This window comes from Lemur catta, chromosome 4 (assembly GCF_020740605.2).
Source record: "Lemur catta isolate mLemCat1 chromosome 4, mLemCat1.pri, whole genome shotgun sequence".
NCBI classification, from domain to species: Eukaryota; Metazoa; Chordata; class Mammalia; order Primates; family Lemuridae; genus Lemur; species Lemur catta.
The window spans coordinates 92223674-92246648 of record NC_059131.1 but is presented as its reverse complement, the minus strand read 5'-3'; the positions used below and the strand labels follow the sequence as shown (position 1 = coordinate 92246648).

At 39.2% G+C, this 22975-nt stretch overlaps 1 protein-coding gene across 1 annotated transcript in view; it reads left to right on the top strand.

Annotated features, from left to right (window-relative positions):
- Positions 1 to 20673: 20673 nt before the first annotated feature.
- ADGRA3 (adhesion G protein-coupled receptor A3) overlaps positions 20674 to 22975 on the top strand; it is a 112100-nt gene continuing 109798 nt past the window's right edge. Inside the window, exon 1 of the mRNA XM_045550457.1 lies at positions 20674 to 21219. Within this exon, the coding sequence (XP_045406413.1) occupies positions 20972 to 21219 (248 nt within the window). The 5' untranslated portion in view covers positions 20674 to 20971. The remainder of the gene's footprint in view (positions 21220 to 22975) is intronic.

Genomic DNA, 22975 nt, shown 5'->3' with positions numbered 1-22975 from the left:
GGAGAACAAAGTAAAAATTTATTGAGAATCAGAAGTTTACTTCAAGGCAGGCCTTTCAGTGCAAAGTGGCTTGATTAAATTGTGTAAGAATTAAGAAACAACAGCCCAGGGTTGCTAAAAATGGCAAGACAACACATTCAAAGTGTCATAGGGTGCCAAGCATCTGTTGATGATTTCCACTGAAGAATTGATGGGTATTTGGGGAAATCACACAAAGGAAGACAATGGAATAGTAAAGTCACGGTAATGTGAACTGCTGTGGGGAGGTGAGGAGAGTGTAGGCATTTTAATTCCTCAATGTCCAAACTGCAAGTCAAGGTTGGTGGTTTCAGTTCTCAATGTTCATATTCAAATCAGAAAAGTTGTCTTCAAATAAGTGAGATAAAATATATGATATAGATAAGATACATGCATATATTTATAGATAATCTCTATATATCCATATATGTTTTTAATGTAATCTAGTCTATATAATGTTTAATTAGTCTACCAGGTTTGTGGTTAAGATGCTAGTGAAGAATCTCCGACTATGATTCATTAGGTACCTTTCTTCTTCATTTTGGAGTTCTGCCAATCTTCTTTCTTGTATCTCCTGAGGTGTGGCCATACTTCACACTCAATATCCTTAGTCAGAGGCTTGTTACCAACTGCAGAGAACTTCTAGTCTTCACAGAGAACTTCCAGTGTCTGCATCTATAATTTTTCAGAATTTAGATTGTTAATGCAGATGCATCATCACCTGTGGTAAAAAGGGGAGGTCTTTTATCTATTTTTCCCACATAATGCTTGCTTCTAGTTACTTAGAACTCAGAAATGTTTTATTCTCCCTTTGTATTATGCAGCGTTTCTGAAATGTCCCATGGATATCAACACTATTAAATATCCTCCCTGAAAGCAGCAGTATAGAAGGCTTAGAGTTTGGTGCTTCTACTTCTTAGCTTTAAGTCCATATTTATTTCTCTATTTTTATTTCAAAATATTAATTAAGGGGGTACAAGTGTTTTAATCACATGGATACCTTATATAATGCTTCAGTCATGGATTTTGGTGTGCTCATCACCAGAATAGTGTTCATTGTACCCAATAGGTAAGTTTTTATCCCACAGCTCCCTCCCACCCTCCCCCTTTCTCGGTCCCTCATGTCCTTTATATGGCTTTGTGCCTTTGGGTACCCATTGTTTAGCTCCCACTTATTAGTGAGAACATATGATTTTGTTTTTCCATTCCTGAGATACTTCACTTAGGATAATGGTCTCCAGTTCCATCCAAGTTGCTGCAAAAGACATTATTTCACTCCTTTTTATGACTGAGTAGTATTCTATGGTGGGCATATGTATGTGTGTATATGTGTGTGTATATATACACACACACACACATTTTCTTTATCCACTCATGAATTGGTGGACACTTAGGTTGATTCCAAAGTTTTGCAATTATGAATTGTGCTATGATGAACATTTGATTGCAGGTATCTTTTTGAGAAAATGACTTCATTTTCTTTGGGTAGATACCCAGCAGTAGGATTGCTGGATCAAATGGTAGATCCACATTTATTACTTTGAGAAATCTCTGTACTGTTTTTCATATAAGTTGTACTAATTTGCAGTCCTACAAACAGCATATAAATGTTCCTTTCTCTCTGAATCCATGCCAGCATCTATTGTTTTTTGATTTTTTAATAGTAGCCATTCTGATAGGGGTAAAGTGGTATCTCACTGTGGTTTTAACCTGCATTCCCTGATAATTAGTGATGTTGAAAACTTTTTGTATGTTTCTTGGCCATCTGTCTATCTTCTTTTGAAAAAAAACTGTTCATGTCTTTTGCCCACTTTTTGAATGGAGTTATTAGTTTTTTTCTTGCTGATTTGTTTGAGTTCTTTGTAGTTTCTGGATATTAGACCTTTGCTGCATGTACAGTTTGAAAGTATTTTCTTGCATTCTGTAGGTTGTCTACTGAGTTTGTTGATTTTTCCTTTGCTACGCAGAAGGCTTTTAATTAATTAAGTCCCGTTTATTTTTGTTGTTGCTGTATTTGGCTTTGAGGTCTTAGTCATAAATTCTTTGCCTACGCTGATGTCTACCAGAGTTCTTCCTACATTTTCTTCTAGAATTTTTATGGTTTGATGCCTTACATTTAGTCTTTTATCCATCTTGAATTAATTTTTGTATATGGTGAGAGATAAGTGTCCTTTTTCATTCTTCTGCATGTGGCTATCCAATTTTCCCAGCATCATTTATTGAATAGGGTATCCTTTCCCCAGTGTATGATGTTGTTTACTTTGTCAAAGATCAGTTGGTCATAGCTATATGGTTTTATTTCTGGGTTCTCTATTCTCTGTTCCATTAGTTTATGTCTCTACTTTTATACCAGTACCATGCTGTTTTGGTTACTGTAACCTTGTAGTATAATTTGAAGTCAGAAAATGTGATGCCTTCAGATTTGTTCTTTGTGATTAAAATTGCTTTGGCTATTGAGCTCTTTTTTTCTTTTTTTGGTTCCAAATGAAGCTTAGGATTATTTTTTCTAGATCTGTGAAATATGATGTTGGTATTTTGATGGGGATTTTGTTGAATCTGTAAATCATTTTGGACCATATGGACATTTTAATGGTGTTGATTCTAACAATCCATAAGCAAAGGGTGTTTTTCATTTGTCTATGTCATCTATAATTTCTTTCATTAGCACTTTGTAGTTCTCCTTGTACAGATCTTTCACTTCCTTGGTTAAGTATATTCCTAGGCATTTTGTTTTCATTTTAGCTATTGTGAATGGTATTGATTCCCCTATTTGACTCTCCACTTGACTGTTATTATATAGAAATGCTACTGATTTGTGTACATTGATTTTGTAATCTGAGACTTTGTTGAATTTATGCATTCCAGGAGTCTTTTGGTGGAGTGTTTAGTGTTTTCTAAATACAAGATCATATCATCAGCAAATGGGCATAGTTTGACATCCTCTTTCCCAATTTGGATGCCCCTTATTTCCTTCTCTTGCCTGATTTCTCTGGCTAGGACTTCCAATACTAAGTTGAATAGAAGTGGTGCCAGTAGGCATCCATGTCTTGTTCTATCATGTATAATCTTACAGAATCTGTTGACTAAATTTCCAGTGAGGGACAAGGATAGAACAAGAGGCCATTGGGGTGTCTCCAAAGCCCATCTGAGTAGATAAGAATCCAGCTTTTTTCTTCCAATTAGTTTTTCCAGTCTCCAGTGCTAGCAGTTGTTATGCCTTAAATACCTTCAGCATAATTTCTGTATTTAAAGGAGGTTGAGCAAGGAGGAAGTATTCAGTGGTTGATGAAGAGATTTGTTGGGAAGCTGGAATCTTAGCATATTTGTCAGCCAAAGAATTGGCTTTAACTTCAGGGGTCTGGCTACTAATTTGAGTTTCCATTTTGATAATAGCTAATACTGTGGGCAGCAGTAAGGTTTCCAATACATTGGCAAGTTGGGTTCTACTTTTGATAGGTATCCCTGCAGCTTTCATGAACCTTCTTTGTTTCCATATCTCATAAAACCATGTGCAACTCCAAAGCATATCTGCCATCAGTGTAAACATCAGCTCTCTTATCTTGTGCTAGTTTGCAAGTTCAGGTGAGGGTTATCAATTTAGCCACTTGGGCTGACTTAACTTCAGATAGTACAATTTGAAGGGAAAGTATAAATTGCTATTAGAGGACAGGACCTAATGTATAAGAATACATTTTTCTACTTAATTATATCACCATATATTCAACACTGGAATCTTTTCCTCAGTCCTTATGTTGCTAAAGCAGATTGAGCAAGGAAAGTATGCAGTGGTTGAGGAAGAGTTTTCTTGGGAAGCAGTTATCTTAGCATATTACTCAGCCAAAGAGTTTTCTTTAGCTTTAGGAGTCTGGCTACTAATCTGAGGCTCAATTTTGAGAATTTTTCTTGGGAAGCCTAGAAATTACAGATTTTTTTATGGTACCTGCAGTCAACTGAATTATTTCTTCCCCAAATTCATATGTTGAAGCCCTAGTTCCCAACGTGACTATATTTGGAGGTAAGGCCTTTAAGGAGCTCATTAAGGTTAAATGAGGTCATAAGCATAGAGCCCTGATTTGATAGGTTGAATGTCTTTATAAGAAGAGATATAGGAGAACTTTCTCTTTCTCTCCCTGCCATGTGAGGACACAGTGAGAAGGTAGCCATCTATAAGCCAGGAAGAGAGTCCTTATCAAAAACTGAATTGGCTGGCACCTTGATCTTGGACTTTCAGAACAGTGAAAACATAAATTTCTGTTGTTTAGGCCACACAGTCTATGGCATTTTGTTATGGCAGTCTGAACTGACTAATATAGTGCCCTGTAATCAAAATATGAGGATGTATAATGCTTATGTCTTTTGGCTAATCACATTACAGAATTACCTTTGTAGAAGATTCCATTTTGGCCTATATCTCAAATAGGTAAACAGTGGGAACATGAAATAACAAAAGATTTGATTTCAAATCATCAGAATGAGTTGGTTTTATGTAAAGGGTACATTTTATGGAGAAATAGTGTTTCTTTTCTAAAAGGGGTTATCAGATCACCTTGAGTGTGAAACAGTCAGAAGGAATTTGCATGACCTCATTATTTAAATTTATGTTGGGTAGCCTGGAATACAGAGAATGAAATGGTGGTAAAAGAGCTGTACCACATTCCAGACTACTGGACATTATTGGGCCAAGGTCATTTCAGGCTAAGGGTTTCTGAGCATTAAAAATGCATTTCAAGAATTTATATTGATTTTGCAGGCTGATACCAAAAGAAGAACTTCTTGGGTTAGACTTCCTCTCAAAATGGCTCTAAGTGCTTTTAATTACATTTCAAACATCTGCAGCAACAATCACAGATCTGTGCTAGTTTTTGCAATGCATAGATTGACAGACACCATCTTTACTGACAACAGTTCTGATTCAACTTTAGCTTGAGTTGTGAAAATTTGCAGTTGGGAGCCTTATCTGAGCTGTCACCATTATGTCTTATCAAACTGCAGGCAAATGGCTATCCCTGGATGGTGCAGACTACTAAGATTGCCTTAAGTAAGAATGTCGAAGGAACTGGACTCTGATATCACCAGGTTTTTTTTTCTCTAAGCTTTAACATTTTCATTTTCAACAACTGGAATTGAATTTTCTGAATTACTTATTAGGGAAGGGAAGCAGGTGGTGACAACTCAAGGGAGGACCTGCCATGATGGTCCTCATCTAGAGCAGGGGTCAGCCCACCATCTGTTTTTATGAAACCCACAAGTTCCTTGGGTTTTTGCATTTTTAAATGGATGGAGGTAAATCAAAAGAAGAATAATATGGAAATTATATAAAATTATAATTTCACATAAAAATTATATGAAACTCCAATTTCAGTGTCTATAAATAAAGTTTGACTGGAACACATTTACCTTCATTCATTTATGTATTGTGTTTTGCTGCTTTTGCCACAGTAGTTGCAACTGAGACTGTATGGCTGGCAAAAGCTAATATATTTACCATCTGGCCCTTTATAGAAAAAGTTTACTGACCACTGTTTTACTGTGCTGGAGACAAAGAAAAAGTCCTTCTGAAAGTCTGGCCTGATACTTTTATCTATTTTTGCCCAAAGAGTAAAATTTTGCTAAAGACTTTGTAAAGACTAGACTAGAAATTTATATTAAGAGATACAAATGGGCAAAAGTTCGCTCTGATTTGATAATCGATTTACAAGGTATTCTTCCATGATAACTTGATGACAATAAAAACCTAAGAAGCATCTCCTCAGGTGCCATCTGGCAAGGAGTTTTTAGCTCTGTGTCCTAAGAAATGAGCAGAAACACAAAGAAAATAATCATTTTTCCCTTGACTCCTGCAACAGTGGAAGAGGACTCAGCTGGAATTCCCATATTTATTATAAAACTCAGGGGCCAATCTCACAAAAAGCTGTGCCACCAATGGTAAAAGAGTATGTTAGCTGAGGGATGGGGATGGAAGGGGGAAGGGTAGTGTGTAGCTGGGTGTGGCCTGGAGGACAGGTGGTTTGGTGCTTTTGGTGTTGGTGTTCTTTATTCCTTTGGTGTTTAAAGTGGTGTTCAGCTCCTTTGGTGTTTGTGAAGGCAATTTAAGAGGGGTTTAACTTAAAATAGATATTGTTCTTGATAAACCAAAGGTTTCTTCAAATCTCGCTTGTCACTAAGTAACTTAGCAAAACAAGAAGAAATCAAATGATCATAGGGATTTATCAAGTCTCTTATTATTTACATTATTCATTTGGAAATGGCACACTCAGGCTTTATTCTACATTCTCTTGTCATTTTTTCTTTGCTGTCAACTCCTCTGATGCCTCCTTCTCCTCTCCCAACATTTAAAAGTCAGCTTTCTTTAGGATAGATGCCAGCTTATCCCCTTTCCTTTCTTACTGTAATTTTTCTACTTAGGGAATCTCATCTACACCTATGGCTTCAAATAAAATTTATATGCTTTAACTAAAAAAAAAAAAATCTTCAGCCCTTGCTGAAAACTTCAGACTATTTATAATCCTGCCTATTCAACACCTCCACCTGAGTATTTAAAATGAACCTCAGACTCAACATCTCCCAACGGCATTATGATCCTCCCATGGAAACTGGTCTTTCTCCAGGGCTTTCTACCTTGGTGAATGAATCACATCCTCATCCACTCAGGCAAACAAAAGAAAAAAGCCTTGCAGTCATTTTTGACATCTCCCTCTCCCTCAGGTCCTCTATCCAAACAACCACAAAAATGAGTCTTGTGGCTTCTTAAATACTGTCTGATCAAATATACCCACTTCTTTTCATGTCCATTCCCACCATTCTCTCTGATCTATGGCTATAGAATCCCAGTTGTTTCCCAGAATCCATTCTTGGGAAATTTCCTCTTTCCCTCCAACCTCAATGTAGGAGCCAAAAAAGCATATAAACATGCAACCTTTATTGTGTCTTCCCTCTGTTTTAAACCTTTCAATACCTTCCGACTATTATGAAGGTGAAAAACAGCATTCTTAATTAATAAAACCACAAGCCCCACTGGATCTTACCTTTGCCAGTATTACCAGATTCATTGGATGCCACTCTTCCCCTCTGCTTTAGTGCCCTGGTCTTTCTCATTTTCCCAAACGTTCCATTTTCTTTCCAGCTACAGGACCCTTCCACAACCTGTTCCTTCTCCCAGAATTCAGCTAAAATGTTACCTACTCACAGTTGAACTACCTCAAGACTACTTAAGTCTATGAGAGATAAAAAGCTATTGAGGACGGGCGCAGTGGCTCACGCCTGTAATCCTAGCACTTTGGGAGGCTGAGGCAGGAGGATCGCTTGAGGCCAGGAGTTCATGACCAGCTTGAGCAAGAGCGACGCCTTGCCTCTACAAAAAAATAGAAAAGTTAGCAGGGTGCACTGGCGCACATCTATAGTCCCAGCTACTTGGGAGGCTGACGGGAGGATCACTTGAGCCCAGGCACTTGAGCATGCAATGAGCTATGATGATGCCACCATGCTATAGCCCAGGTGACAAAGCAAGTCCCTGTCTCAATAAATAAATAAATAAAAATTAAAAAAAAATAAAGCTATTGAGCCTCAAAGGGTCTTAGTCTTCAGAGTCCCTATCCCTTCTCCCAAGAATCTCCTTCTTCCCTATGCAAATTTACTCTCATTTTCCCCCCAGTGACCTGATCTACATTTGAAGAGATATTAAAAAGAGCAGTTTTGGTCAACCTATTAAAAAAAAAAAAAAAAGACTTCCCTAGGGCCATAAGTGCCTTTTCGCTTTATATTTTTTACGCTTACATAATTCAAAGGCTTCCTTCAAGAGATTTTTTTCCTGGAACAAATAGAACACGCTCTGTGGTCATTTGCTGTCTACTTATGCCAGAAAATTGAAAAGTGTATTTATAATTTTTTGCTGTTTTAAAATCAATGTGTTTTTTTAAGAAGTAAATATATGTACAGAATTTTTAAAGAACCACATAATTTTACGAAGTCTGCACAATGAAATGTAAGTCTTCTCATCTCTGACCCCTCTCCCAGAAGCAAGGTATTCATTATGAACAGTTTCTTATATATTCTTCCAGACATATATCATGCACACACAGTAAAAATATGCATACACACATTTATTTACAGGAAGGGGGAGTCAATATATCTCTCTTTTCATGTAACTATCTAAGAAATCATCACAGATCGGCATACATACATCCTCTTGCTCTCTTTCCTTAAATCTTCAATGCCCATTACTTGTGCTTTATCATAATTTATTAAACACATTGTCTTTATTGAACTTGTTAATAGACATACATGTTATTTCCAGTCTTTGATCATTACTAAAGAAAGTGGATACATGCTCTACGTGTGCTTTCTTTGCACACATGTAGGTATTGACCTGAAGGAAAAATTCCTAGAAATGAAATTGCTTTATTAAAGCCTACTTTTTGTTATTTTTTTGAAAGACGGAAACAAATCATCCTACAAAAAAGTTGTATCAATTTGTATTGCCTCCAGTGATATAGGAGAATGTTGGCTTCCCTACATCTGAAGATCACTAAATATTATCTCTTTTGATTTTTTTCAATTTGACGGGTGAAAATGGATATTTCAGTTTTTGTTGTTGGGTTGGTTTGTTCACTTACATTTCTTTAATTATTAGTGAAACGGAGCATCTTTTCATATGTACAACCTTTTTCTTTGTCTGTGAGTTAGCTATTCATGTCTTTCATTTATTTTATTAAGTAATTGAACATTTTCTTACTAATTTTAAAGATTTTTTATATAATAAAATTATTCTTTCATTAAACATATTACAAAATTTTTAGCAATATACTTTTTGATTTCTTAATGGTATTTTTTTCTGGCAAAATTTAAAATTGTATAAGATAAAATTTATCAATTTGAGCTTTGCATCTTGCTGTAGCATATGTTTGAATACACACACATTTATATGATTATATATGCATATATACATGATTTTTAAACATATTTTAGGGACTTGGTAGTAAGTAGTGAGTAACAATAGCTAGCGACTTTTAAATAGCCAGTATACTTGGCTGAATGAATTTAAGGACCCTCAAAATCGTAATTAATCAGTATTTGTTTGTCTTTCCTATCTGATAACAAATACCTTCAAGCAGTGACCCAGCCTATTTATTCATTTAATTTGTCCTCAGCACTCAGAAAAGTGCTTGTACACAGTAGACTCTGAGTAATAACATTCATTAATTTATCAATAAAAGAAATAAATTCTTAAAATAATACTTACATTTTAAAATTATATTGGTAGTTCATGCATTATAAAAAGTGGCAAATAATATAGAGAAAATATAAAGAAGAAATTAAAGTTCACTTGCAAGTTTTACCATCCAGAGACAACATGGATCAACATTTTTTAACTTTTTCTTCCTGTCATTTGTCTATGTAATATACTATTAGAGATGAGGATAGCATAATGGACAGTTTTTTTATTTTGTTTTGGTTTTTTCCATCAAGTATTTATTTGTGGAACTCACACTATCTTACACTTCCTCCAGGAGGGATATTTTCAACCCAGGCCAGTCAGAGGAATTCATTCTCCCAACCTGCCCTCTTCAAAGATGTGTGACCCAAGACAGGCCAATGATATCCTTCACTGGGAATTCTGGGGTGGGGAGACTTGTTTTTGTTTTTAATTTTTTTTTTTTCTGGGATGTTACAATCTGAGGATGCTATAAATTAGAGCTGACAGTGGCTCTTCGATTATAGGGTGAGTAGCTCTGGCTTGAGAACAAAGTCAACAGAGAGCTAAGAGATGGAGAGAGAGACCTGGAGACATTGTTTCCCTCTTTGGATTCAGCTATGCCTAAAGCAACTTTTATTTATGTGAACCAATATATTACCATTTGCGTTTAAAACTAGTTGAAGTTGTGTTTCTGTCACTTCTACCTGAAATAATTGTGACTAATATGGGAGTAGTTTTGATGGTATTTCATGGTGTTTTGACAAAGGACCTATGAATGCCTGACTCTTGACTTTTCCTCCTTCAGAGTTCTATTGTGGGAGGAAGGAAGGGGTATAGATACACAAAGAAAAGAAGAATAAAAGCTTAGCTGACTAAGTAACCACTAACCCTGGAAAGGCTCAGGCAAAAGTGAGTCAGAGTGTTGGACAGGGTTCTAGGCAGAATCCACTGCTTAAGACTCTTTATGTATTGCCATATTAGTTGCCGGAGAGGTTTTTATTATATACTTCTACCAGAAAGGACTGCGCTTTATTTAAAGCTAATTAAGTGGATTTAGAATTTAATATACTGGGGCTTTTACAGTCCAACAGGCTTCAAATGGATGAGTAATTTCCTGATTGGGACTGGCCATGGAGTCAGACTTCTGGGGTTTTACCATTTATAACCTAGCAGTGATAGCATCAAACCTTCAAAATGTTCAGTGGAGTAAGTGCCAGTATGAGAAATTTGAATGCACAGCTAACTGAGCTGAGAGTTGAGTTTATAAACAAAATTTTGGCTTAAGTTACCATTAGGAATTCAGTTGCGGTTATTTGGTAGTCACCAAAAGACAAATCAATGAATGGAGAAATACTATCTCTTCCTTTGTTTATTCATCTGCCTATTCATTCATTCCATAAACATTTATGGAGTGCCTGTCACATGCCAGGCACTGTTTAAAGAGCTGGGGCTACAGTAATAAACAAGACAAAAGCTCTCCTTCCTTATGCAATGTACATTCAGAAGCATGTGTGAACTGAACTTAGAATGTACGTATATTAATCTTCATGGTGATGGGTAGTCACTTGCAAAGGGATGAGGACAATTAAGGCATTTAACTGGACAAATAGAACTGTAAAAGTTAGGCTTGCCATCTCCTAAAGTTTCTATATGATTGTCTCAACTTTCCATTTTGCCTTGCTCATGGAATTATTGTCTAAGAATGTTCACAGCACTTATTTTGGAGGAATGTAGAGATCCAGAGATGAAAGGAGCTGATATATGTAATTGTAATGTAGTATTATTAAAGATGAAATGATTTGTAATTTATGTTCATAATGATATGTTATGGTTACATGGAATGTTTTTCCCAGTGATTTCTTCCACGCATTACTTTTCCACCTTTCTATTATTACTAGAATGTAAGTGGCAATTATTGTTCCTCAGTTTTGCAGGTAGGAAAACAGATATTTAGTGAGTGACTTATCTGAATCATAATGTTTGACCAGATTTATAAGAAAGTCTGATTACAGGTTAATAAGGGAAAGAAATTACACTTGCAAAGTTTCCCCAGAGCTCTGGTTCAGGCTTTCACATGAACCAAGGATATGACCTTAGACATTAATTTCACCTCTCTAGATTTCAGCTTCCTCATCCGAAATACAAAGAAATGTGCTAGATTCAGACTCAACTAATCTTTATTAGGCATTTATTATGTGCAAGCCATGTGCTAGATGCTTTCAATGTTATATTACATTAAATTAAATTTTAAATTAAATTTGAATTAACCCTCACCACAAATGAAGAAAACTAGGCACCAAAAATTTATGTAATTTGCCCAAGGTATGCCAGCTAAAGATAGAGTCAATATGTTAATTGAAGTTTGACTAATTTATACAACCGAATTGTTTATGATGTAATACTGTTTGAGGTCCCTAAGTGATATAAGAGGCTATTAAACAACAAATATATTATAGAAGTCCCTATAATATTAGTACCCTATCCTTTGTGGGTTAACCTTTCCTCTGCTTCTCACTGTATGTTTTAAACTGATGTAATAAGTCATATGATTTGACTGTGAGCCTTAATTTGGACAGTGAGCCTTCTAGTTCTACAATGTCTGTGCTAACCTGCCTGGTTATGTACTTGGAGGCTACAATTGCATGAAAATAATTCTCTCTATGGCACTGCTGGTCAGTTTTTGCCTCATATGCTTTTCTTATATTTACAACTGATGGTAATTACACTGGAGGGGATAAAGGATATACCCTTTAAGAAAGGAATTTGGTCATCTAAAGAAAGCATTTAACTGTCACAAGGATGCATTCCAATAATAGTCTGGCTGCAGCAGACAAACAAGAGAAGAATTCACGGTTCAGCAGAATAAAATCACAGCACTTTAAAACTGGTTCCAGTTCAAATCCTTATTTCGAAAGATAAGATATAGTAACTTGCCAAAGCTCACTATTTCTAGTCACTAGCAAGCCAGAGCAGGAGCCAATGCTGTCTAAAGATGCTAGGGGCTTATTTGAGATACTATTGCTGTTCCTCTCTTGATTCTATGACCGAGCTCATGTTCTAGCACATGCTTTGTAGTGACTAAAAATATAAACTACAGCTGTCACAATATATTAACATTAAATGATATAAAAATAAACAGAATTTGTTTATTAACAGGGCTCCTAGAGGTGTCACTGAGACATGTCAAGTGCTAAACATTGATGTTCTTTCCTACTATTCATTTTATCATGACATTACACATTTCCATTTTACTGTAGAAGACTGAACTTTAGTCAATCATCTCAGATTAGTTGACTTTAGCTGGGAGTTCCTGCCCAGTTATCCAAAATATTTAATTCAACAAAACTTCTACTCACTAGTTAATACAGATGAGGAATTGTACTAGACAGTTGGAACATAAAAATGAATAAGATTTAAACTGTGTGAATCAACAAATGCTTTTGAGTTCCTTTTATGTGCCAGACACTGTTCTAGGCCCTAGAAGAACCACAATAACAAGGGCTTAAACCATAGAATATTCATTATTGATAAAAAGAATTCAGAGGCTTGACTGGTAGTTCAACTATGACTTCGGTCACTGGTTTCTGTCCTTCCAATTTAATCAGTTCAGAATTTTCCTTTAGGCTTTTTGTCTTGTGGTCACAAAATAACTGCTTCAGCCACGGTAGGTGTCATGTCTTCACACTATTATGTCCAAGGCAGAAGAGGTGATGAAAGCAAGATCTTCTCTTATAAGGCTCTTTTAATCTCTCACTCTCTCACACACGCGTGCATGCATGCATGCGTGCACACACACACACACACACACACACACACACACACACACACATTCCATACTGAGGCTTCTCAGTAGGCTTCCCCTCAGATTGATGTTGATGAACAGAATGTTCTGTGATGTTGGAACTATTCTATAGTCTGTGCTGTCCAAAATGGTATCCATCAGTCACGTGTAACTTGTAAGCACTTGAATTATGGCTACAGTGACTAAGGAACTGAATTTTTAGTTTTATTCAATTTTAATTAATTTAAATTTAAATGTATATACCTACAAGTGTCTAGTGGCTACCCTATTGGACAGCAGAGCATTTAATCCTAGATCTAGGTCATATGGGCACCAATAGTTGCAAGGGAGCCTGGGAAAGTGATTGTCTAGCTCTAAGGGAGGAAAAGTCTGGGAATGGCTCTCTGGCAGCAGCCAATAGTGTGTGCCATAAAAAGTAAATAAGACAGAGCATCATAGACCTGATACTGTAGCAGGAGAGATCAACAACATAAAAACATAAACAAATAAATAAGAAAGGAAGCTATGTTCAGGTTTGGACATGAAGATTATTTAGACTCAGTCTAGATAACTAGTCCAGATTCTATAATAATGTCATAGGGAATGATGGAAAGTGGGAGGGGAAGATTTAAGAAAGGGGTCAAGAGAAGCTTCCAGAAATTCACAATCTGGTAGAAAAGGAAAACAAGCATGTAAAAGAAATGGTTAAACATAAATATGGATACATACATATGTTTATTATTAAGTCACTAAATATGAAATGTCTGATTTCGGACCAAATGTGTAGTTTGTTATATCTCAAACAAGAAGCAGTACAATTAATCAAAGTATGCGCCTAAACTATCAACACAGTTTTGCCATCTTATTTATGCCAGCAGCGAAGAAACCTGGAGACCGAGTGGTGATGAAATCCTGAAGGCCGTTTTCCACAGCTTGTTGAGAATTGAATATTTTTTCTTGCAAGAAGTGGTCCAAAGCCTGGAAGAAGTGGGAGTCAGTTGATGCAAGGTCTGGTGAATATGGTGGATGACAAAGTGTTTTGAAGTCCAGCCTCTATAGTTGAGCAGTGTTGTTTTTTATGATGTGTGGTGTTGCAAGAGGATTGGCTTGCCTCTGTTGACCAATCTTGGCTGCTTAATCACAAGCATCCTCATCATTTTGTCCAGTTGGTTGCAGTAGACATCCACTATAATCAATTGACCATGTTTCATAAAGCTGTAGTAGATAATTCTAGTGCTGGACCACCAAACAGACACCATTAGCTTTTTTGGATGAATATTCAGTTTTGGAGTGTTTCGGCACTTTATCTTTATCCAACCATTGTACTGAATGCTTGCAATTGTCAAAAAGGATCCAATTTTCATCACACATAACAATATGGTGTAGAAATGGTTTCCCTTTATGATGTGACAGCAAAGAAAAGTAAGCTTTGAGACGATTTCTCTTCTGACACTTGTTTAATTCATGCAGTACCCATCTAACCTTGCTGCTAATTCACTTGTAGGTTGAGATGGATTTGCTTCCACTACAGCTTTCAGCTCATCATTATCCACCTCGGTCTCAGGTCTCCCACATGGCTCATTTTCAAGATTAAAATCACCAGAATGGAACTTCTCAAACCATCCATGTATTGTGCGTTCATTAGCCACATCCTTCCCAAACACTTTGTCAATATTTCAAGTTGTCTGCACAGCTTTGGTTCCATGATGAAACTTATCTTCAAAAATAACATGGATTTTTGATTAATTTCACCAAAATTGCTCTTAAAAAAATTTGAAAGATAATCACAACCCAAACCATGTGTTTGCAAGAATGCGGATGTACTTTCACAATAAAAATAAAACAAGGGTCAAAGTGAAATGTCAGAGATACCAACTGTCAAACTGTCAAACTTACTACTTAAGGAAATCAGACGTTTCATACTTCATAACCTATAAATATAAATATTTACACATAAACATACATATATTTACACGTATACAAACAGATATATTTACACACATACATACACCCACAGAGTTAATACAGTTTCTCTATTAAGAAGAAAAACAAAGCGTCTTTGAGTGTTTCTCTGGTATCTCCTACAAGGCTTACATAACATAGCAAGACAGGATTCACAGCATAGAAGCATTGGAATGTGGTCCATCTATCATCCTTACAGCAACAGTTGATGCAATATAGTTTTACTGGAGTATACATGAGTATGGTTAACAAGCAATTTCTTCAGTACGTTCTAAACTGGGACAATCACAAATACAGTGAGAACTTTGAAAGGACCTATGAAGTCCTACAATTGCAAATGGTGTGAATGAGGCCTGAGAGAGGATTAGCAGTGGATAGAGCTGTCTGGCCAGAGGCTGTCAGGGATGGGGTGGGTTAATTTAAGCTTAGATTTTGGCGTGACTGAGGGGTAAGAGACAGTACATTTCAGAAAGTCTCATCCTCTGAGATTTTTGTAAGTGTAGAAAAGATTTCTTATCATGCCCTCATAAATGCATGCTGGTACAGAATGATAACTGAGGGTTCTGAGCATTCAAAGGACTATAGTGTTGAAAAATATACTTTCTAAAGCCCTGTTCAGCTTTAGTACACTAATATTTGTGATCTATAATTACCCCTTTCCCCCAAAGATAGTATGAATATTTTCTGTGCAAGAATAGCTAAAATTATCCATATAATAAAAACATTTCTTCCATAATTCTCCTTAGATTCATGGTACCACTTGTGATATCTCTTTTTCTGATAATTCTGTACTTTTTACAACTTTTACAACTATAGTGAAGTAAAAAGAAAATATGTACCAAATTGACGTTAGTACTTGTGGTAAACATTTCAAAATAGACACACACATTTGCTTCAACTATAGACTTCAAAATAGTCACATACTATAAGTTCACATGACAATTTATGTCATCAATATATGTGGTTTCTATGGCTATAAAAAACTTCTGTATTTCTCTACAGATTGAGTATCCCTTATCTGAAGTGCTTGGGACCAGAAGTGTTTACAATTTTGGAATTTTTTTGGGGTTTTGGAATATTTGCACAGATATAGTGAGATATCTTGGGGATGGGACCCAAATCTAAACATAAAATTCACTTGTTTCATTTATACCTTATTTATATAGCCTGAAGGTAATTTTATACATTATATTTAATAACTTTGTGTTTGAAATGAAGTTTGTGTAGACTGAAACATCAGAAAGCAAAGGTGTCACTACCTCAGCCTCCATGTGAACAATCTGTGGTTGTTTGGCATCACCATCATTCCTGACTGTAAAATTATACGCTACCCACAAAGAATCATTTTCTTACACTTATTTACACACAAGTACTTAGTAAAAGATATGACATATCATTAATACAGTGAAGAAATAATATGTTCAGGGTTAACTATGCAGGACAGTAGCATCACCAGAACACCTGTGTCAGCTGATAACAGCAACAACAAACAACAGCAGGCTTTCAATCTCCACCTACAATGTTGTGGATGTTGTGTTTTGATTAAAAGGCTACTGTACAGTGTATTTTATTTTTCTAGATGAGAAGAAACATCAGAAGCAGTTGAGGGACCAGGAAGTGGGTCCTCTAGGCATGAGCAGGTATGTTGCCAGGTGCCTTTTCTAAATGTTTCCTACAGAGTCATCTGCCCCATTAACAACGGTTTTTGTCTTAGAAGTCTCTCTTTGATTTTTTTAAATTGACATGATTTCGTGTTCTGTTATCAATGCACACTGCTCTAGTCCTTCAACAAACCTGTCACACATTTTCACCATGTGATCTCTGGGCATTTTTTCTGCAGTGTTAACATCATCTTCATCATCATTGATTATCACGAACGCTTTGATTCAGAACCATTTCAGCTACTTCACCAAGTCAGTGAATGAACTGGAGACCCCTTATCACTGTCAAACACTTGACATTCACTTCTTCCAGCTTACTGATGGACTCTGAAGCTATATGTTTTTTCATGTATAAGGATGTCAGACATCATTTTTTTTCTCCCTTGACGTATGAAATCCTTCAAAGTCACCACCTTGTTCATCATCATCACTGAACACAGTAATAGACGAGAGGTTGTGCCAGGCATGCACGACTGTGTCTTTAGTCACTGTGCTGCAAGCATTGGCAACAGCACATATGGCATCCTTCAAGCTAAACTTTTGAAAACCTGCCACATCCACATCTCTGTTGACCTCTGCTAGCGTGCTGTTCAAGACAGTCTTTTTGTATTTACTCTCCATTGATGTAAGGATCCATCCCCTGGTCACATGGCTGAATTAATGAAGTAACATTTGGGAGAAGTACATGGCAAAAACATTATTTTTTTTTTTGAACATTGCAGTTGGAGGATGAGCAGAACAGTTTGTCAAGGAATAACAAAATCTCTCAGTCATCTTCCAGTCTAGCTTCCCTGCAGTGAGTGAGCACGAGCCTCTGGTACAAAATATTTGTGAAAGCAATCAAAAAAGAGGTCACTAGTGGCCCATGCCTTTTTGTTAGGTTAATAATGGACTGGTAAGAAATTCACTCCTTGAAAACAGAGTGAATGCAAGGTTTTGCCTATCACAGCAAGTTCACACTTATGCGTGCCTGCTGCATTAGCATATGCCAGCACAGTTATTCTGTCCTTGGCATCTTTAATTCCTGCAGCAGCTGTCTCATCAGCTGTAGTCAGTGTCTTTCTGGGGCAATAACACCAAAACAGTGATGTTTCATCAGCATTACAGACTTGTTCTGGCATCGGATTTTCATCAGTGATGACCTTGGCAAACTCATCAATGAATTGCTCTGCTGCTTTGTGATCAGCAGATGTTTTATCACCACAAATCTTTAAAAATTTAATGCTGTGACTTTTCTTAAATTTCTGTGACCAGCCTGTTGAATATTCACAGTTTCCTTTAATTTTCAGTTAATCGTGATAGATCTGTGCTTGTTTCATGATCAGCATACCATTAAGTGGCATTTGTTCCCTGCAATACTGACAGATGCAATCTTTCAATATACAATTGAGATCTTCATTTTTAGCTTTTATGCAAAATGTTTTCCTATCTTTCATTAATCTCTGTTCATCACTTTCAGCATAGAACTTCAACAGTTTATCTATTTCTTCAGGTCATACACGGTGGTCATTCCTACATCACACCCTTTTATAAAATGTTTCACACTTAAACTGCTGTCCAGTCTCTCCAACAGCTTGAGTTTCTTTGCTATATAGGTAAATATATATGCTGCTGCTTTTTCCTATCATTGTTACCCATAGGAGTATATTCAGGCCTTTTTGACATTTTCAACAATATGTTTATACCACAAAGCAAAGAATAAGCCAAAAACAACAAGAACAACAACAAACCCTAAAAAAACAAAAACCACAGTGAGTAATGCATGTAGGTCTTGGCCCCATGTGGGGCATCTCGGGGAATCCACTATTGGCACATCCGGCCAGCAGACAGGCCACTTTACTACCCTTCATGGGTACACTTGTGTGGAAGAATCTGGGCATGTGTTGAAAAGATATATTGCAGCTTACGGGGGCTGGGAGGGTCTTTCTTCCTTTGGGGATGCTGAATAAACTGTGTGTTGTGTGCCTGTGTTTTGACTGTGACCCATCACATGAGGTAGGTGTGGAATTTTCCATTTGTGGGGATCACTTGGTGCTCGAAACATTTTGAATTCTGGAGCATTTTGGATTTTAAATTTTTGGATTAGGGATGCTCAATCTGTAGTAAGAAGTTTTTATCTTTATTAAAAAACAGATGATGATGGTGATGATTTTGTTAGGGAATAATAATTTTTCAGATAAATGCAAGAGAAATATGAACAATTTTACCCACCTTAACATAGAGGCACCAGTTTGCCGTCTAAAGTTATTTATAGATTTAAAACTACTAATGGTGGTAATCATCTCCCACTTTTTCTATCTAGCATAGCATCCAGACTTGAACTGTTCAACACCACGGGGTAGCCATGAGGCATTTCAATCCAAATGTAAACCAATTAACATGACATAAAATGAAAAACTTACTTATTACGCACACTAGCCACATTCCAAGTGCTATAGCCACATGTGGCCACCATATTGGACAGCACAGATCTAAAACAATTCTATCACCACAGAATGTATTAGTACTCAGCGCTGGACGCTGTTGGGTTTATATAGTTGAATCCCAACAAGTGTTGATCAAATGAACTGCCATTCAAATATAATATAATAGTGTATGGTAGATGGAGGCCATTTACTTACCATTTCGGAAGTTCTAACCAGATAGATTTCCTGGAAGTTGGTCCCTAAGACAAACTTTATAGGGGCCTTAGGCAGTACCACCCTTAGAGCCAGGCAAAAATAACCCCTGTTCAGGGTCTCCATTTTAGAGGACACAAACCTGACTCTCCTCCTCATGGGGTAAAAAACTACAGAGTCAACACCCAGAGCCCCGTGGCCTTTCTACTTTAGAGTGTCTCTACAGGACTCAGGACCCTGGAATTCCCTGACTGAAATTCCCAAGGCCACTTTCAGGCCCTGAGGCAGTGTCTTCCCAGAATCGTCCTCCCAGTGGAGAACCAAATAACCCGGATGCACAGTCCTGGGCCTGAGGGGTAGCTCAAGGGCGGTTGTTTGAAGGTGTGGACAGAGCGAGGTTGGGTGGGCTAGGGTGTCTACACACAGGTGCTGAAAGCTCCTCTTGTTCTTCGGTGGCGCTGGGCACAGAAAGCAAATGGGGTGAGGGTCTACAGGGGAAGGGCTGGGATCTGGCTCTCTCCTACCTGCCATATTTCAGGGTGCAACTCCAAGGTATCTGAGAATTCTGCTTATGAACTTGGCCTTCCAGGTTGTTATGAAGGTACATTTTTCAAGGTAGGAGAATAGAACATATCTTATTTGTTAGCTTCATATATTCCTCATAAATTTTTAAACGTAGGGTAAATAGGCACTGAACTTGCAAATATTAGGGCAGGTCTGGCAATCTTAGATAAAGTAATGGATTCGGGGGGGGGGGGTTCCTTGACCGGTTTGCTAACTATTGCTCAAACTGGTAAACATCTGAGGTACCTTTGGACGTCAGAGAGAAATTTCCTTCAAAGGGGCCATTGCAGGGAGGCCTCCATGCATCCTGTGCAGGAACCGTAACTGTAGTTTGCTGAAGGCCAGAAAAAACTTCAGAGTTCACGTTATTGGAGTGGAACCTGTTTCCTGGCTCTGGTGTATTTGGAACAAATGAGTACGCAGTGAGGTGAGAAGGCGATTCTTTTCACGGCACTTGGTCTCGGGCACTTTCCCCCTGGGGTTGTTGGCCAAGGGTTACCAGCACTGCTCCTCTTCCCACTCTGTCCTCGGGGCCTGGGCTCCTCGGGCGGAATGGGCGGTCCCCAGGGGCGCACAGGGCGGCTTTGTCTGGAGGGCGCCGGCGGCGAGGGGAAACGTGCGGCAGAGTGGCCACCGCGCCTGGAGTTTGGACTAGAACTTTTCTCCGCCCTTTGCAAGAGCTACCGTCCTCCCCCGGGCTCGCTTCTAACTGCCGGCCCGCGGTGGTGGCCGGGCGCGCGCGGGGTCCAGAGTCGGTCGGGCAGGTCCCGGGAGCGCGCGCCTCCTGCCCCAGCCGGGCGGGCGAGAGGGAGCGGGAGCGGAGTCGCAGGCGGAGGGAAGGGGCGTGGGCGGCCGGCGGGCGGGGAGGAGCCGCCGCGGGCCCCGGCCAGGGGGGGAGGTGGCGGCGGCGGCGGCGGCAGTGCTCCCGCCGGGCCGTAGAGCGGCGCTGGGACCCGTGCGTCCGTGACCCCGCGGCTCCCCAGAGGCCGAGCTCAGCCGCCGCGGACAAAGGAGCATGCCGGCGCCTAGGAGGGCCAGTCTCCCGGCCGCCGGGAGGCTCCAGGCGCCTCCGGGCCCGCGCAGCGCCCCTGCCCGCCCGGGCGCCGGGGCGGCCCGCTAGGCCAGTGCGCCGCCGCTCGGCTCGCAGGCCCCGGCCCGCAGCCGGGCCCGCAGCATGGAGCCGCCCCGGTACCCGCGGGGCCGCGCGCCGCCGCCGCCGCCGCCGCTGCTGCTGCCGCTCGCGCTGCTCGCGCTGCTGGGAGGCGGCGCCGCCACTGCGCTACCCCCCGGCTGCAAGCACGACGGGCGACCCCGAGGGGCCGGCAGGGCGGCGGGCGCCGCCGAGGGCAAGGTGGTGTGCAGCAGCCTGGAGCTCGCGCAGGTCCTGCCCCCGGACACGCTGCCCAACCGCACGGTCACCCTGTGAGTAGCCCACGGGACACCCGGTCCTTTCCCCCCACCCCCGGCTCTTTCTGATCCCCTCGCTTCCCTCTGCTCAACTTTGGAGAGGGTCCTCGGGCACCCACGCGCCTTTGTGTGAATGAAGCTGCAGGTGGGGGGGCGGTGCTGGGGGAGCCCTTGTGTGCTTGGCATGGGTGCAGTTCGGGGGAAGGCAAGCGAATCTGCCTCCGAGCTGCCTCCTACCTCCGCTAGTTTGCAAAGTAAAGTTTTCGGGTTCCCCGGGCGCGCCCAGCGCAGTCCAGGGCTCAGCGCTTCTGTGGCTGCGCGGTGCCACGTGAGGATGCAAGTAAACATGCAGTCGGTGGAGTTATCATTCATCCTGGGCTTGAGATTCCAGAAAACACAGTGCTCGATTTGACGTGCCAGTCCTTCTGCTTCTGTGCAAATTAAGTTACACTTAGATGGTAGTTTGCAGACGCAAGGACTTGGAACGCCCCTGCATGTGACCCCCCAAACTCCGGGACTATTCCTTTGCATTTTGCTAGCCTAGTTTTATTACAGTTAAAGAGCACCTCCGAAGAGTTGTTATTAAGGGCTAGAAACATTAGAGGTTAAGTTGCACACCTACCTTCCAGTCCCATTTCCATGGGTATGAAAGCTCATATTTAAAAGCCAAGAACTTTGGAATTGAAAACTTGGTTTGTGGTGCTTTCCAACTGGAGGGACTTTTCATTTTCGGATTGAGTTTCTACGTAGAAGGAAAACTTTTGGTAACTCACTTGGTGCTAGGATTCACGGTCCAGTTTTGCAGGCGTCGTTCTGCCAATTCTAGCAGAACAGTTGGCCCCATTGACTGTTGATTTTGTTTTCTGAACGATGAATTGGAATTGGAAAAGTTTTAAGTCTAAGTGTTTCTAATGGGTATTTTGTTAAACTGAAATATGAGTCCCTGGCTTCGTGTTCCTCTGTGTTGTTTTGGTTGGTTTCCTAAAAAAGAATCAAGGCTGCCACTATAAAAACATGAAGGCCAGGGCCGCAGCATGATCTATGAAAACACTTAAAATACGGTTTTTAATTTAACCCAATTTCAGCAGGAGAATGTACAGGCTGGATAGGTGTAAATATCATTACTAACACCTTTGTTTACTCTTCATTTCCATTTTTTTTAAAATTAGGAAACATTTAACACATGAAAACTGTGTGTGTGTGTGCGATTTTCTGTTTATGGAGGCATGAAGATGGATGAAATAGTTTTTGTTTTGCTTCACTCCTTTACCAACACTGTACCATTTGGTGGGGGCAGCAGTTGTATTTATTTCTTAGCCAGATTCTTTGAAGTGGAAATTTTGGGCATGGGACCTTAATTACAGTCTGAGTTAAGTGGAGAAAAACCCCAGTGTTGGAGAAGTCCCTTGTGCAAAAATGAGTCATCATGCAGTGACCTTACAAACATTTAGGTCCTCTTCCTCCTGGCTGGGTCAGTGAGTGGTGCTTAAGTTGATTCATGTTTAGGTCCGGTTTCTCTGACGTAAAAATGTCAACAATTCCAGCTGGATTAGATCAACTACTTGTAAATTGTTGATTTTGCTTTGCAGAAAAAAATAGGTTATGTGGTAGAAAATTGCGTTTTTGCATATTATCAGTGAAACTATTTTACTAAATTTTTCATGATTGATTAAAATATAAGTGCCTTTGAAATATTATCTTAATCCAGTTTTCTTTTTGTATCTGAACACTCTTTTGATGAAAATAAAAGTAATAAAATTTATTGAGTGCA